Raw genomic sequence first — 18,102 nt, forward strand, 5'->3', positions numbered from 1 at the left:
AGGCAATTCTGTCTATTTGATTGCTTTGTCACTGTGACCGTAGAACTTAGGTCTGTTGATTAAGAATCTTCCTTGGATTTGCTTGGATGGGCATCACTAAGGTTTGCCTTTACACTCCTTTTACTGTGTGTCTTTTACTGAACAATCCCTTATCTAAGCTGTACAGTCAAAAACAAAACAATACAAAAATAATAGGCAAAAATTATCTTTCTTCTAAATCAATATAATTTACACTTTGAGAACTTATTTACCATAAAATAAAAACAATAAAATATTACATATAAGGCAAATATTTTTAAAGTTTTAGTAATGTACATTTCATGTATATACAACTCATTTTTTATACTATCAAAAATTTATTTCATGAGAAAAGTCCAAATGTATTGCTGCTTTCCTAAGATTTTGTTCTGAATCATTGTGGTAAGTTTAATTGATATTTCTTTTCCTCCTATTTAAATATATACCTATTTTTCAGCAATGAGGTTTTACTGACCTTACAGAATAAATTGGTGACTTTAAAAATAAATAAATAAATAAAAAATAAACTATACAGTCTTCAGATGTTTTTAAGTACCTTTGCCTGTCTGTTATGTATCATCATGTTTTGTTTTATTCTTTTAAGTCTCTTATTTTCAAGTTCTGGGGATAGAAGATAGTTTATTTTCCTCTATGTATTGTCTATAAACGTTTTAGATTATTATATTAAAAGTCCAACTATGTAAAAAAAAAAATTCTGGCACCTTTTCCCTATCACCGTTTTACATTTTCATTAGGGAACTACTGAGTCATTTAAGAGTTATACTTTTTAATATGAGAAAGCTATCCACAGGGAGTGGATGAGGGGCCTTTTTTTTGTTGTTTTTTTTGCAAGTACAGCATGAAAGATTGATTAAGTAACAGAATATTTTACATAAGTTCTTGATTTTCATTTTCTATAGGCATGGCGAAAAGGTCAGTCTCAGCTCCAAGTGTGCAGAAATTGACCGAGAGATGATAAGTTCTCTTGGTGTTTCCAAATCTGTGCTAAATAATGTCATTTTCTGTCACCAAGAAGAGTCTAATTGGCCTTTAAGTGAAGGAAAGGCTTTGAAGCAAAAATTTGATGAGATTTTTTCCGCAACAAGGTTTGTAACCTTTAATTAGATTTTGTAGTCCATTAAGTTATTGAGCCAGAGTTGCAATTTGGATGCTTCTTTTTTTTAAACAGAAAAAAATTGTAAAGCAAGAAAGTCAGCAGTTATTACCTCTTATCCAGTGGCAACCAGTCAGCATATTTCCTTTCAGTTTTCTTTCTTTGCATCTTCATTTACCTGGTTGACAGTATATATGTAACATTTGTACTTACTATTCTGTCATAAGCATTTTCTAAGTTATTAAAAACTCTTTGTAAATGTAATCTTAATGACTGCATTATAGTCCATTGTTTGAATATACTATAATTTGCTTAGCCAGAAATTTGATTTTTATTTAATATCTTCAAAGGTACATTAAAGCCTTGGAAACACTTCGGCAGGTACGTCAGACACAAGGTCAGAAAGTAAAAGAATGTCAAACAGAACTAAAATATCTGAAGCAAAATAAGGAAAAAGCTTGTGAGATTCGCGATCAGATTACTAGTAAGGAAGCCCAGTTAACATCGTCAAAGGAAATTGTCAAATCCTATGAGAATGAACTTGATCCATTGAAGGTAATTTAGTTTCTTGTATGCTGAGGAGAAGGTCACCGTTTACCATGGTATCTCTCACCCTAAAAGCATTATTTTTCTGTGCATTTGAATGGTGTGTATATTTCTTGAAAAAATTATCAGAGACTATATAATGTTATGGTTAATGCCTTACATCTGTGTTTAAGTTGCCCAAAGAGCTTGGATTTGAGGGTAAACAAATTTGTAGCATCATTAAATTAGTAATGTAGATCACTAATTTTTTTTTTTTTTTAATTTTTATTTTATAACCAATTCCATCAATTGCTTTTTTTTTTTTGCACACAGCAGGGTCAAGTCTTGTTAACTTATTTATTTATTTATTTATTTATTTATTTATTTATTTATTTATTTTTGGCTGTGTTGGGTCTTCGTTTCTGTGCGAGGGCTCTCTCTAGTTGCAGCGAGCGGGGGCCACTCTTCATCGCAGTGCGCAGGCCTCTCACTATCGCGGCCTCTCTTGTTGCGGAGCACAGGCTCCAGACGCACAGGCTCAGTAATTGTGGCTCACGGGCCTAGTTGCTCCGCGGCATGTGGGATCTTCCCAGACCGGGGCTCGAACCCATGTCCCCTGCATTGGCAGGCGGATTCTCAACCACTGCGCCACCAGGGAAGCCCCTAGATCACTAATTTTTAAATATCAGTGTAATGACTCAACCTTACAGTTCTGTATTCTTAAGGAGACTTTTTTTTTTTTTTAATTGACAGGTCTTTCTAGGGAATTTTTATAATTTGCAGGATGTTCTTGACATTGCACAAGATTTGAAATTGGTGCATAATGTGTTGATATATTTGCAAATGAGTTAGCTTTCTAAATTCTGTGGTTTATAAGTAAGATCTTAAAGAAATCCCATTTATTCATTTCACAAGCATTTATTAAGTGTTTTCTGTGTGCCAGGGTATACTATGCTTGGGGCTATAGGTACAAGGAGAACTACAATAGTGTCCTTGCCCCTTAAGATATTCCTAGTCTAAATGAGAGCATTCTTAAAAATGGCTTTTTGAAGTTGCAGATAGTGGGAGATTTAAGAAAAAAAATAAATTATTGATTTAGTTTTTTAAAACTCACCTATAAATGCTGGTATAGATCTTGGAATTGTAATATGGAAAAACTTTGGTTTTCTGTCCCAGTGCCCATTGACATGAATGCATCTTTTAGTGAATATTTATTGTTTTGTGCATAGCACTGTGCTAGGTGCTCTTGGGGATAAGGAAGCTGAAGACTTAGACCTTGCTTTTAATGATCTTATAGTCTAGTTGGAGAAATAAGGAATATATTTTAAAAGACAGTTAGGATTACAGAGAAGTAAAGTGAAGAGCTATGTGAATGATACAGTTTAGAACAGAGGTTCCCAACCCCTGGGCCATAGACCGGTACTGGTCCGTGGCCTTTTAGGAACCAGGCTGCACAGCAGGAGGTCAGTGGCGGACAAGTGAGCAAGCTTCATTTGCTGCTCCCCATTGCTCGTGTTACTGCCTGAACCATCACTCCCCCAACCCTGCCCCAGTCTGTGGAAAACCTGTTTTCCACAAAACCGATCCCTGGTGCCAAAAAGGTTGAGGGCTGCTGGTTTAGAACATAGGTTCTTTAAGAGCTAAAAGATGGTGACTGTGGCACAAGTGAGAAAAGAAAAGAAAAAATGGATAAATTGGACTTCATCAAAAGAAAAAACTTTTGTTCTACAAACTATACCATCAAGAAAGCAAAAAGACAACCCATAGAATGGGAGAAAATATTTGCAAGTCACATATGTGATAAGGAACTTCTATCTGGGATATATGAAGAACCCAATAAAAAAAAGTAACACAATTTGAAAATGCACAAAGGCTCTGAATAGATATTTCTCTAGAGAAGATACGTATGTGTCCAATAAGCACATGAAAAGATGCTTGACGTCATTATTCATCAGGAAAATGCAAATCAGAATCACAATGAGCTATTACTGCACATCCACTAGAATGGCTAAAAGTCAAAAAGATAGGTAATAATTATTGAAAAGGATGTGGAGAAATTGGAACCTTCATACATGATGGTGGGAATGTTAAATGGGGCAGCCACTTTGGAAAACAGTTCAGCAGTTCCTCAAAATGTTAAACATAGGGACTTCTCTGGTGGTGCAGTGGTTAAGAATCCACCTGCCAACGCAGGGGACATGGGTTTGAGCCCTGGTCCGGGAAGATCCCACATGGTGGAGCACCTAAGCCCGTGCGCCACAACTACTGAAGCCCGCCCACCTGGAGCCTGTGCTCCACAGCAAGAGAAGCCACTGCAATGAGAAGCCTGCATGCTGCAACAAAGAGTAACCCCTGCTGACCACAACTAGAGAAACCCCACGTGCAGCAATGAAGAACCAACGCAGCCAAAAATAAATTAAAATAATAAATAAATTAAAAGAAAATGTTAAACGTAGAGTTACCATATGACCTGGCCATTTTACTCCTAAGTATCTTATACCCAAGAGCAATTAAAATGTACATCTATACAAAAACTTGTATAGGAAAGTTCATAACAGCATTATTCATAATAGCCAAAAGATGGAAACAATTCAAATATCCATTAACTGATCAATAAAATGTGGCATATCCATACATGGAATATTATTCAGCGTTAAAAAAAGAATGAAGTTCTGATACAAGCTACAGTAGGCAAGAACCTTGAAAACATGTTAATTGAAAGAAGCCAATCATAAAAGACTACATAATTGTATGATGCCATTCCATTTATTTGAAATGTCCAGAATAGGCAAATCTATAGAGACAGAAAATAGATTAGCAGTTGCCTAGGGTAGTGGGTAGAGAGGACTAAATAGTGACTGCTTAAGGGCACAGAGTTTCTTTTTTGGAAGTGAAAATGTCATGGGGGATGGTTGCACAGCTCTGAATATACTAAAATATGTTGAATTGTACACTTTAAATGGGTGAATTGTATGGTAGGTGAATTCCGTCTCAATACAGTGATTTTTAAAGTGATGGCCTGGCCTTTGGGCTGGAACTGCCATCTTCCAGTAATTCACCAAAATGACCAACACAAAGGGAAAGAAGAGGGGTACCTGCTGTATGTTCTCTAGGCCTTTTAGGAAACGTGGAGGTGTTCCTTTGGCCACATCATGCAGATCTACAAAAGTGGTATTGTAGATATCAAGGGAATGGGCACTGTTCAAAAAGGAATGCCCCACAAATGTTACCATGGCAAAACTGGAAGAGTCTACAGTGCTACCCAGCGTGCTGTTGGCATTGTTGTAAATAAGCAAGTTAAGGGCAAGATTCTTGCCAAGAGAATTAGTGTGTGTGTCAAGCATATTAAGCACTCTAAGAGCCAAGATAGCTTCCTGAAGCAGTCTGAAGGAAAATGATAGAAAAAGAAGGAAGCCAAGCAGAAAGGTACTTAGGTTTAGCCAAAGTGCCAGCCTTCTCCACCCAGAGAAGCACACTTTGTGAGAACCAATGGAAAAGAGCCTGAACTGTTGGAACCCATTCCCTATGAATTCATGGCATGATAGGTGTAAAGAAAATAGAAGACCTGAATTATAAAAAAAAAAAAGTGATAGCCTGGAATGGAAAGCTATCACAAGACCTTCAAGGGAGAAGCTGATCTGGGCTATAAAGATGGGGAAAAATCAAATTGACAGACTAGAAGCTATTTTATATATGTTTGTTTTGTTTTTTTGTAATTTTTAAAAAATTTTATTTATTTGTTTATTTATTTGGTTGTGCCAGGTCTTAGTTGCAGCGGGCAGGCTCCTTAATTGTGACTTGCCAGCTCCTTAGTTGCAGCATGTGGGCTCCTTAGTTGTGGCTCCAGGGCTCCTTAGTTGTGGCATGTGAACTCTTAGTTGCAGTGTGCATGTGGGATCTAGTTCCCCGACCAGGGATCAAACCCGGGCCCCCTGCATTGAAAGCTCAGAGTCTTATCCACTCTGCCACAGGGAAGTCCCTGTATGTTTGTTTTTATTTTGTATTTTTTTCTTTTAAAACTAATACGTGCTCACAATGAAAAAATTATGGAAGAATATTAGTTGAAAAGTAAGAGATGCTCTTCCTATTCCTCATGTCTGACCTCCCACATATATCTTATGATCAGGTGGGTTTTCTTGCAAAAATACACTACATGTGTGTATACAAACATGCACATGTATATATGTACATATTCACAAATACGAGCTTATTAAAACAGGACTGTGAGGAAGAGCCTGGTTTAATCTTACTCTCTATCTTTAGAGCCTAGCCTGGTGCCTGGCACTTAGCAGGTGGTTCAGTAAATATTTATTAAGTGGATGATTTCCAAAGTCCTTTTTTTTTTAGCTCTGAGTTAAAAGGATTCTTCCCTTCATAGAACTCAGCATAAAGCTTGAATCAGATCATCTTCCCAGCAGCCATCCAGAAGACAGCTCCATTTCAGTACTGCACTATAATTCATGCTTTCCCATTTTTACGGATTTCCTACGTTTTCAGGAACTGTCTCATAAACTACTTTATTCCCATACCACCACATCCTATCCTGACCTTGGCCCACTTAGGCCTGTTTTCCTTTCTTGCCCTCAGTGGAAATGGCTTGAGAAATTTGTTTTCAAGTTCAAAAGCACCCTCTGGCCCTCTTATTTATTCTTCCACACATAAGTTCATGATGCTTGTGCACCTTATAGCCCAAGTGCCTGATTCTTTTGTCTTATTTCACACACCTAAGCTTTAAACACTCTGCTGCTATATTTTTTGTTGTCTTTCTATTTGTTTTAGCTTCTTTTACTAGGTTGTTTGCTCTGGGGATAGAGCCTGTGTTTTGTGCTCTGGGGTTCGAGCCAAAACACAGATGTCAAAGAAGGAATCCCCAGCATCTAGTTACTGTCTGGATTTAAGGAATGAAGCAGCTAGAGATGTCACAAAAGATCTAAGCCAAGATAATGTTAATGCTGCCACAATACAGTGAAAACATTGATAGAAACCAAGTAGTTTCTGAGAAGTAGGGTACCATAACAGAGGTATTAATATTCGTTGCTCTTAAGAGTTAATCCAGTTCTCTTTGTTAGATTGCTCAAAGATATTTTGTGAACACAGAATTTTTTTCACAAGTGATGTGAATGGTCCCGTTCATTGAGGGCCTACTGTATGCCCAGTTACTGATCAAAGTGCTTTAAAATGTATTATGTGAGCCCCACAGTAACACCGTGAAGTTTCATAGATGAGAAAAGTGAGGCACAGGTATTCACGTTGGAAGTAAGGGGTAAAGCCAGGATTTGATTCCAGGCTTCTCTGATTCCTAAACTGATACTTTTTTTTCTTTAGTCAGATTTATTGAAATATAATTTACGTTTAGTAAAATCCACCCTTTTGAAAGTAAATGATTTGATGAGTTTGGGCAAATGCATACAGTAGCATTACTATCAGTACAGTCAAGATATAGAACATTTCCACCCCAAATAGTTCTCTCAAGTCTATTTGTAGTCGGTCCCCTACCTCCATTTCCAGCCCTTGGTAATCCCTGATTTGTTTTCTGTCAGTATAGTTTTGCCTTTTCCAACGAATGCCACATCAGTGGAATCATACATTATATAGCCTTTTGTATCTGACTTAGCATAATGCTTTTAAATTTATCTATGTGGTTGCATGTACGAGTAGTTCATTCCCTTTTATTGCTGAGGGTATTCCATTGTAAGGATATATTACAGTTTGTTCATCCATTCCTTTGTTGATGGACTTCAGGTTGTTATCAGCTTTTAGCTATTACAAATAAAACTGCTATAAACTTCTGTGTACAAGTCTTTGTTTGGAGATATGTTTTCATCTCTCTTGGGTAACTCCCTAGGAGTGGGATTGTTAGGTTGTGTGTTAAGTGTATGTTTTACCTTATGAGCTGCCAAACTATTTTTCAAAGTGGCACGTTTGGTAGTCCAACAACAATGTACAAGAGTGCAGTTGTGCTTCATCCTTGTCAGCACTTAGTATTATCAGCTTTTTATTTTAGCCATTAAAATAGATGTGTGATAGAATCTCCGAGCAGCTTTTTTTCTTTCATTATGGTTTTAATTTGCATTTTCCTAATGTTAATCAACATTGAACATCTTTTTATGTGTTTATTTTCCATTTGAATATCTTTTTTGGTAAAGTGTCTATGCATATCTTTTGCCTGTTTTCAATAGGTTTTGTGTGTGTGTATTTTTTGGTTTTGTTTTTGGTCTTACTGTTGAAGCTGTGAGAGTTCTTTAATTATTCTGGACGTAAGCCCTAATCGGGTATGTGTTTTACAAATTTTTTTTTGTTCTTAACTGCTTTCAAAGGGCAGGAGTTTTTAATTTTGATGAAGTCCAGTATTTCAAAATTTTCTCTTATAGTTTTTGCGTTTTGTTTCTTATCTAGGAAATCTTTGCCTGACCCAAGGTCACAAAGATTTTCTTCTTGAAGTTTTCTAGTCTGAGTTGTTATATTTAAGTATATGCTCTATTTCAGGTTATCTTTTGAATATGATGTGAGGTAAGGTTGAGATTTACTTCCATTTTTTTTTTTAGTTCATTTTTATTGGAGTATAGTTGCTTTACAATGTTGTGTTAGTTTCTGCTGTACAGCAAAGTGAATCAGCTCTAGGGAGGTTTACTTCTTTACATAGAGATGTCCAATCATTCCAGCTCCCAGAGCCTGTAGTCTTAATTGTTAAACCATCCTGCCTCCCAGTCTTATCTCCCATTTTTAAGTATGTGGCTTTATACAAGTCCTCTGAGTCTCCTACTTAGCATGTACAGGCATACTTTGCTTTACTGTGCTTTGTATATTTCTTTCTTTCTTTTTTTTTTTTTTTTTTTTTTTACAAATTGAAGGTTTGTGGCAACCCTGTGTCAATCAAGCAAGTGTGTTGGTGCCATTTTTCCAATAGCATTTGCTCACTTCGGAAGGCAGCTATGCTCGCCACTATACCACCAACACCATTTGCTCACTTTGTGTCTCTGTGTCACATTTTGGTAATTCTTGCAATATTTCAACCTTTTTCATTATTATATTATGCTGTTCTGCAATCAGTGATCTTCGGTGTTACTATTGTAATTGTTTTGGGGTGCCACAAACCACATGCATGTAAGATGGCAAATTTAATTGATAAATGTTCTATGTGTTCTGACTGCTCTACCAAACAGCCATTCCCCCATCTTTCTCCCTTTCCTCAGGCCTTCCTACTCCTTGAGGTACAACAATATTGAAATTAGACCAGTTAATAACCTTATAATGGCCTCTAAATGTTCAAGTGAAAGGAAGAGTCACACGTCTCTCACTTTAAACTAAAAGCTAGAAATGATTGAGCTCAGTGAGGAAGTCATATCAAAAGTGAAGAGAGACTGAAAGCTGGGCCTTTTGTGCCAAATGGTTAGCCAGGTTGTGAACGCAAAGGAAAAGTTCTTGAAGGAAATTAAAAGTGCTACTCCAGTGAACTCATGAATGGTAAGAAAGTTGAAACAGCCTTATTGCTGATATGGAGGAGGTTTTAGTGGTCTGGGTAGAAGATCAAACCAGCCACAACATTCCCTTAAGTAAAAGCCTAATCCAGAGCAAGGTCCTAACTCTCTTCAATTCTGTGAAGGCTGAGAGAGGTAAGGAAGCTGCAGAAGAAATATTTGAAAGTAGCAGAGGTTCTCGAGGTTTAAGGAAAGAAGCTGTCTCCAAAACTTCAAAGTACAAGGTGAAGCAGCAAGTGCTGATGAAGCTACAGCAAGTTACAAAGAAGATCTAGCTAAGATCATTAATGAAGGTGGCTTCACTGTACAGTAGATTTTGAGCGTAGGTAAAACAGCCTTATACTGGAAGAAGATGCCATCTAGGACTTCCATAGCTAGAGAGGAGAAGTCAATGCCTGGCTTCAAAGCTTCAAAGGACAGGCTGACTGTTGTTAGGAACTAACACGGCATGTGACTTTAAGTGGAAGCCAGTGCTCATTGACCATTCCAAAAATCTTCAGGGCCCTTAAGAATTATGCTAAATCTACTGTGCCTGTGCTCTATAAATGGAGCAACCTGGATGGCAGCATCTCTGTTTACAACATGGTTTATTGAATATTTTAGACCCACTCTTGAGACCTGCTGCTCAGAAAAAAAAAAAAAGGACTTTTTTTTTCCCCCAAAATATTACTGCTCATTGACCATGCATCTGGTCACCCAAGAGTGCTCATGGAGGTGTACAATGAGATTCATGGTTTTTTAAATTAATTTATTAATTTATTTTTGGCTGTGTTGGGTCTTCGTTTCTGTGCGAGGACTTTCTCTAGTTGCGGTGAGCGGGGGCCACTCTTCATCGCGGTGCGCGGGCCTCTCACTGTCGTGGCCTCTCTTGTTGCGGAGCACAAGCTCCAGACGCGCAGGCTCAGTAGTTGTGGCTCACGGGCTCAGTTGCTCCGCGGCATGTGGGATCCTCCCAGACCAGGGCTCGAACCCATCTCCCCTGCATCGGCAGGTAGACTCTCAACCACTGCGCCACCAGGGAAGCCCGAGATTCATATTTTCATGTCTGCTAACACAGCATCCATTCTGCAGCCCATGGATCAAGAAGTCATTTTGACTTTTAAGTCTTTTTAAGAAATATATTTCGTAAGGCTATAGCTGCCATAGATAGTAATTCCAGTGATGGATCTGGGTAAATTGAAAACCTCCTGGAAAGGATTCACCATTCTAGATGCCATTAAGAACATTCGTGATTCATGGGAAGAGATCAAAATATGAACATTGTTTTTTTTTTAAGACATAATACTATTGCACACTTCTACAGTATAGTGTAAACAACTTTTATATGCACTGTGAAGCCAAAAAATTGTGTGACTTGCTTTATTGCAATAATCACTTTATTGCAGTGGTCTGGAACTGAACCCAGTATATCTCTGAGGTTTGTCTGTAGTGTCATAATGATTAGAGGGAATGTATGGCAGCACCTAGTACAGTGTCTGCAATATAGCAGGCATTTGATCAATGATAGCTATGACTGTTATTACTGGTAAAAATTTTTTTTTCAAATCTCTCAGCTAACATACTGAACACTTGTTACATGTGCTGAGGAAGCATTGGTGAACAAAGTAAAGTTTCTGTGGTGATAACGTGTTACCTATTAATATACAAATCATAAGATATGGTATTAGTATAATTTATCAAATGACATTGAAGTTGAGGATGCATTTTGGTGCAGCCATGAAAGCTTACAATTGATATCTGTAATAATGTGTTAGTTTAAAAATCAGGTTCTAAAAATGTCTTAGAAGAGGAGTTGGTCAGCCTTGGAATTGTAGAGGCAAACACCAGAAGAGTATCCAAGGAGGGAAGACTCTGAGCCAGATCACTCATATTCCTAGGAGATGAGGCAACCAGCTGTCCCTGGAAGGAGGCCACTGAGATCATTTGTCACATTTCACTTGTGATGCACCATGAGTTTCCAGTCCACTCAATAGTTCTAGTTTCTTTTTTAATAAATTAAATAGTTAGCCTTTTAAGGATTAAGTTCTGTTTTTAAAAATTTTTTTTATTTTTGGCTGTGTTGGGTCTTCATTGCTGCTCATAGGCTTTCTCTAGTTGCAGCGAGCGGGGGCTACTCTTTGTTGCAGTGCGTGCACTTCTCATTGCGGTGGCCTCTCCTGTTGGGGAGCACAGGCTCCAGGCATGCAGGGTCAGCAGTTGTGACTCACGGGCTCTAGAGCACAGGCTCAGTAGTTGTGGAACATGGGCTTAGTTGCTCCACGGCATGTGGGATCTTTCCGGACCAGAACTTGAACCCGTGTCCCCTGCATTGGCAGGCAGATTCTTAACCACTGTGCCACCAGGGAAGTTCCAAGGATTAAGTTCTTAAAATGTGGTACTTTACATAATGTGGCTCCAAGTACCCAGTGAATGAATGACTTTTGTGGGAGCTGTTGAGGACAGGGGATGGGCTTTGGAGTTAGAAGGGAGTTAAATTCCTGCTTTTCTTTACTAGCTGTAAGGAGTTGGACAAGTTACTTAATGCCTCTGATCCTCAGTTTCTCGGTGCTCCCTTTATAGCAGTGTTACCGTTAAATGAGATCACTTTTACTAAGTGCCTGGTCCTGGGACATGTTATTTATCTTCAGTTATTTGCAATGTAAACAATAGTGAATTCTGTTTATGTAGGGTGTTTGTTTATTTTCAGAATCGTCTAAAAGAAATTGAACAAAATCTCTCTAAAATAATGAGACTCGACAATGAAATTAAAGCTTTGGATAGCCGAAAGAAGCAAATGGAAAAAGATAATAGTGAACTGGAACAGAAAATGGAAAAGGTTTGTGGTGGTAGAATTTTGTTTTACTTCAGAATTTTGAGATTATTGTAATGAACCTCATTTGATTCCATTTTGACAGTCATATTTTGAAACAAACATACAAATCTTGATGTTTGTGTTACTTCCATGTTTATGTTAAAAAGGAGATTGAATAAGCTTTGGTTCATATTTTGTACCTCAGAGTGATACCTTGTTAGACATTAAAGCTCTTTATTTTGGTTCTACACAGGTTTTCCAAGGGTCTGATGAGCAGCTAAATGATTTATATCACAATCACCAGAGAACAGTAAGGGAGAAAGAAAGGAGACTGGTAGAATGTCAGCGTGAACTGGAAAAATTAAATAAAGAATCTAGGCTTCTCAATCAAGAAAAATCAGAACTACTTGTTGAACAGGGTAAGAGACAGTGTTTACTTGGTCTTTTTCCCTATTATAATATTACGCATTTTTTGCATGAATGACAAATCTCCAGGGAATTATGCTGAGTGAAAAAAGTCAGTCTCAAAAGATTATATATAGTATGTTTCCACTTTATATGACATTTTGAAATGCCAAAATTTTAGAAATGTAGAACAGATTAGTGATGGCCAGGGTTACCCAGTAGGAGGAAGAGCAGGAGGAAGGTTAATGTGGTTATGGTTTTAAAAAAAACAAGAAGGGTTCTTATGGTGTTGGAACTGTTCAGTATCTTCGCTGTCATGGTGGATATAAGAACCAACACAGTTGATAAAATTATGTAGAACTTAATACACACACAGATATGAGTAAAACTGGGGAAATAAGAATAAGATTGATGGATTGTATCAGTGTCAGTATCCTGGTTGTGATATACTATAATTTTGCAAATTGCTAAAAGAAAACACTATTTTTCTACTCAACAACAGTTCTGACGCCAGGTGTGTGTGGGTTTTTCCACACCAAGCAATTCTCCAATTCTCAGTGAACACCAACTAAGTGTCCTGTAATTTATTTCAGTTCTGACACTCCCTGTCCGGAGTTAGCATAGACCCCACAGATTAAGGGCTCAGTCCCATGAGACTGTCTCCCACTCCACTTCAGCTGCCAATCCCAAGTCCCAGGTTGTCTGGCACCTGTACTTCTGACCACTGGCTATAAATCAGGGGTTTCCACAACGCTTTTCTCAGGTTCAGTAATTTTCTATAACAGCTCCTAGAACTCAGGGAAGCACTTACTATTACCAGTTTATTAAGGATATAGGTCAGGAACACCCAGATGGAAGAGATGCATAGGGTAAAGTATGGGGGAGGGACATTGAGCTTTCATGCCTTCTCCACATGCGTGACTTGCCCAGCACCTCCATGTAGTATTCACCAACCTGGAAGCTCTTTGAATGCCATTGCTTAGGGTTTTTATGGAAGTAATCATTTAGACATGATTAATTAAGTCATTGGCCATTGGTGATTGAACTCAGACTTCAGCTCCTCCCCAGAAATGCGAGGGGTGGGTACTGAAACTTCCTACTCTGATCACAGAGCTGATTCCTCTGACGACTAGGTCCCATTCTCCAGGAGTCACCTCATTAGAATAAACTCAGGTACAGTTGAAAGGGACTTATACTGAATAACAAAAGATACTTCTCTCACCCCTATCACTGAGAAATTCTAAGCGTTTTTTGGAGTTCTGTACCAGGAGCTGAAGACAAAAACCAAATATGTATTTCTTACTACATCTCAATACAGTAGTTACCATTGGGGGAAACTGAGCAAAGGATGTAAGAGATCTTGCTCTTTTATTTTTTAAAAAATCAGCTGATAAAAAAATTACTATGATTGTGTTTTTTAAAGGTCGTCTACAGCTACAAGCAGATCGTCATCAAGAACATATGCGAGCTAGAGATTCATTAATTCAGTCTTTGGCAACACAACTAGAATTGGATGGCTTTGAGCATGGACCATTCAGTGAGAGACAGATAAAAAATTTTCACAAACTTGTGAGAGAGAGACAAGAAAAGGAAACAGAAACCGCCAGGCTACTGATGGTAAATACTGTTATTTTCTTTTGTTGGTATCAGATTGTCTAGTTGAATTGTTTTAATTTTTGGATTGACCTTATTTTGTCATATTTTTGGATTAGTGTTAGGATAAAATTTGCTATGAGATAGAATAAAACCTTTACGGAAGCAAATCTTTTAAAAGTTTATAAGTATAAAAGTACAAAGAAGATATAGACCTATTTTTTTTATTTGATTTTAAGTAAAATTTCTTTTTAAAGCTAATTGTAAAGAAAAAGTTTGCTCGAAGTTAATAATGATTATCTCTGGGTTATGATCATTATATTTTTGTATGCTCTTCTATATTTTCCTCAGAGTGCATGTGTTACTTTTGCATCAGAGAAACTTTTTCTTAATGAAGTTTTTACTGAAAAAATTGTTAATGCTCATGCTTCTCATTATGTATTTAGAACGACTTTGCAGAAAAAGAGACTCTGAAACGAAAACAGATAGATGAGATAAGGGATGAGAAAACTGGACTAGGAAGAATAATTGAGCTAAAATCAGAAATCCTAACTAAGAGGCAGAATGAGCTGAAAAATGTGAAGTATGAATTACAGCAGTTGGAAGGATCTTCAGACAGGATTCTTGAACTGGACCAGGAGCTCACAAAAGCTGTAAGATACTATTTGAGTAATCTAATAAATTTAAGGTGTAAGATATTTAGAAGTATTTTTTCTTTTGCTAATCCTAAGATTATGGCCTTTTAATAAAAATATCAACATTGTCTATCAATCTCACGTAAAATGAATTTATCTGAATATCTTAATGACCCAACTCTGCTCCTGGAACCTGGTGGATTGAAAATTAGAATCATCTAAGGAAGCTTAAAAAAAAAAAACTTATGCTTAGACCTTAAACCTTGCAAATAAAAATCTCTAAGAGTGGGGCATAGAAATGTGTTCAAAACAGAACTGGGTGATTCTTATGAGTACCTTGGTTGAGAACCACTTACCTAAGTTTTAAAAAAAAAGTATTTTCCCTCTAGGTTCCACACACTACAGATTTTATATGATTATTGCTGTGTTATCGCTTTTTCTGTGGTAGAAACTTTCTTAGCCCACCTCTTCCTTTCATGAATTTCCAAAATTTCTTCTTTGTTTCTAATCTCTTCCCTTCCTTCACACCTCCATTACCAAAATAAGCATCCTAAAGCTTGGCAAATGCCACTTTCAGGTCCCGTCTTGATAATTTAAACATTTCTATTTACTCCCAAACTTAACATCTAGCATACATTTTTGTCAATTTAGCACAATATTGTCCTGTTGTGATGGGGAGATACTGTTCAGGGACCACATCACACTATTTTTAGTTTCTATATGCCAGGCAATGTAGTGAGTTACATGGCTACTTGATAAATGCTTAGTTATTGACTGAAGAGTCACTAAACTGTATACTTAGGCATATTTTTCTTAATTTTGCACTAATTTTCATTTTTCCCTCCTGTTTGACTCTTCCAGATTCATTTACTAAGTCTCTACTGTTATAAAATAGTAAGGTAACTTTATAAGATATTTCTTAAAAATTTTATACCTTCTGCTTTTTCTGTTGTTGCATAGAATCAAACAGTAATATTTTGACCATCCTGAGGAGTAGCTGATTTCTAATACACTTTGTCATTATTTTAACACAACACATATAAACCTGTTCATTTATTTGAATTATTAAGGAACGTGAGCTAAGCAAAGCTGAGAAAAACAGCAATGTAGAAACTCTAAAAACAGAAGTAATAAGCCTTCAAAATGAGAAAGCAGATCTAGACAGGACCCTGCGTAAATTGGACCAGGAGATGGAGCAGTTAAATCATCATACAGCAACACGTACCCAGATGGAGATGCTGACCAAAGACAAAGTATGACCTTTCTTTTTGTTCTAATTATACTTTCTGGTATTTAAAATAGCTTATCTTACATTCATAATCATTACACTGTGAAGTATTTCGTTGATATTGGCTTTTTATTTTAGGGGTTAAGTGAACTTAATATAAAATAGACTTTCAAGTTTAAAAACTGTTTTCTAATTACAAAAAAATAATAATACAGAAGTGTATACACACAAACACACACATGTACATTGCTGTTAATTTTTATCATATACCATACAGAAGTTTTAATTTTTATATCATCAGACTTGTTATTCTTTTCTCTAATGGCTTAGAAAGTCCATCCCCACTTTAAGAGTTTAAGAAATTTTCAGGAGTTCCTTGGTGGCCTAGTGGTTAGGATTTGGTGCTTTCACTGTCATGGCCCGGGTTCAATCTCTGGTCAGGATGCTGAGATATTCCTCAAGCTGTGCGGCATGGCCAAAATTTAAAAAAAAAGAAGAAATTTTATATTTTCTTCTTGCATTTTTGTAGTTTTATTTTTTAAGCCTAGAACTGTAATCAATCTAAAATTTATTTTTGTTCTTTATATATTGTGGAGATATTGAGCTTTATTTTTAAACGATTTTTTTTTTTCCTATAGGCTGACAAAGATGAACAAATCAGAAAAATAAAATCTAGGCACAGTGATGAATTAACTTCATTGTTAGGATATTTTCCCAACAAAAAACAGCTTGAAGATTGGCTTCATAGTAAATCAAAAGAAATTAATCAGACCAGGGACAGACTTGCCAAATTGAAGTAAGTAGTTACAACATTTGAAGATGTAGTAGAAGTCTCTTATTTCATGCTTTCACTTTTCATTGTTTTGAAATCATTTATTGTCATGAAGTGGTATGTCTTATTAATTGACTTTGATTTTCCTATATTTTACAAATTAAGTAAAATGGTAACAGTGAGTTGAGCTTCTTGTTCCTTGAAAGTTTACAGAACTAAGTGAGAGGGTTAAAATATTCCTTTATAAAAAGTGAGACCTGAAACTATAAAACTCCTAGAAGATAACATAGAGGAAAAGTTTCATTGTATTGAAATTGGCAATGATTTCTTGGATATGACACCAAAAGCACAGGCAGCAGCAGCAAAAATAGACAAATGGGACTATATCGTACTTAAAAACTGCTGCACAGCAAATGGAACGATCAACAGGGAAAAGGCAATCAACAGAATGGGAGAAAACATTTGCAAATTATATATCTGATTAGGGGTTAGTATCCAGAATATGTAAAGAACTCATACAACTCAATAATAAAAAAACAAATACCCGGATTAAAAAAGTGGGCAGAGGGACTTCCCTGGTGGTGCAGTGGTTGGGACTCCGAGCCCCCAATGCAGGGGGCCCGGGTTCGATCCCTGCTCAGGGAACTAGATCCCACAACTAAGAGTTCGCATGCCACAGCCAGGGAGCCCGCCTACTGCAACTAAGACCCGGCACAACCAAATAAATAAACAAATAAATATTTTTTTTAAAAAATGAGCAGAGGACTTGAATAGACATTTCTCCAAAGAATATATACAAATGGTCAACAAGCATATGAAAAGATGCTCAAGATGATGCTAATCATCAAGGAAATGCAAATCACAACCACAGTGATATCACTTCACACCACTTAGGATGAGCATTATCAAAAAAAAACAGAAAATATAGTAGTGTGTTATAATAAGCTATAATGGAAAAGAATCTGAAAAAGAATAATATAACTGAATCACTTTGCTGTATACTTGAAACTGATACAACATTGTAAATCAACTATACTTCAATTTAAAAATAAAATAAAAAGTTGAAAAAAAACCCAAAATAACAAGTGTTGGTGAGGATGTTGAGAAATTGGAACCCTGTGCACTATTAGTAGGAGTGTAAAATGGTGCAGTTACTGTAGAAAACCTGTGGAGGTTCCTCAAAAAATTAGGAAAAGAATAACCAGATGATCAGCAATTCCACTTCTGAGTATATATTCAAACGAATTGAAAACATGATCTCAAAGAGATATTTGCTAATCCATGTTCACTGCAGCATTATTCACAATAGCCAAGAGGTGGAAGCAACCTAAATGATGGATGAATGGATAAAGAAAAATTGGTGTATGTATAATGGAATATTATTTATCTTTGAAAAAGAAAGAAATCCTCTCATATGCTATGACTTGATGAACCTTGAGGATATTATGCTTGAGGATATTAAAGTGAAGTAAGCTAGGCACAAAAACATAAGTACTGTTTGGTTCCACTTATGTGAAGTATCCAAAGATGTCGAACTCTTAGA

At 36.7% G+C, this 18,102-nt stretch overlaps 1 protein-coding gene, 1 long non-coding RNA gene and 1 pseudogene across 5 annotated transcripts in view; 2 read left to right on the forward strand and 1 right to left on the reverse strand.

Annotated features, from left to right (window-relative positions):
* The window catches only part of LOC309622827, a 153,017-nt gene that overhangs the window by 98,912 nt on the left and 36,003 nt on the right, over positions 1 to 18,102 (reverse strand). The window lies entirely within an intron of this gene.
* RAD50 (RAD50 double strand break repair protein) overlaps positions 1 to 18,102 on the forward strand; it is a 111,439-nt gene that overhangs the window by 32,592 nt on the left and 60,745 nt on the right. For all 3 annotated transcript variants that reach the window (XM_082378897.1, XM_082378895.1, XM_082378896.1), the window contains 8 exons: positions 939 to 1,124; positions 1,483 to 1,687; positions 11,822 to 11,950; positions 12,180 to 12,345; positions 13,755 to 13,948; positions 14,371 to 14,577; positions 15,630 to 15,812; positions 16,426 to 16,583. In XM_082378897.1, coding sequence (XP_082235023.1) covers positions 939 to 1,124; positions 1,483 to 1,687; positions 11,822 to 11,950; positions 12,180 to 12,345; positions 13,755 to 13,948; positions 14,371 to 14,577; positions 15,630 to 15,812; positions 16,426 to 16,583 — 1,428 coding nt within the window. The remainder of the gene's footprint in view (positions 1 to 938; positions 1,125 to 1,482; positions 1,688 to 11,821; positions 11,951 to 12,179; positions 12,346 to 13,754; positions 13,949 to 14,370; positions 14,578 to 15,629; positions 15,813 to 16,425; positions 16,584 to 18,102) is intronic.
* LOC309622811 (large ribosomal subunit protein eL21 pseudogene) lies at positions 1,934 to 5,895 on the forward strand (annotated as a pseudogene). The gene has a single exon. The product of its transcript is annotated as a large ribosomal subunit protein eL21 pseudogene (transcript).

Source organism: Balaenoptera borealis (genome assembly GCF_965194805.1).
Source record: "Balaenoptera borealis genome assembly, chromosome: 2".
Taxonomy (NCBI): domain Eukaryota; kingdom Metazoa; phylum Chordata; class Mammalia; order Artiodactyla; family Balaenopteridae; genus Balaenoptera; species Balaenoptera borealis.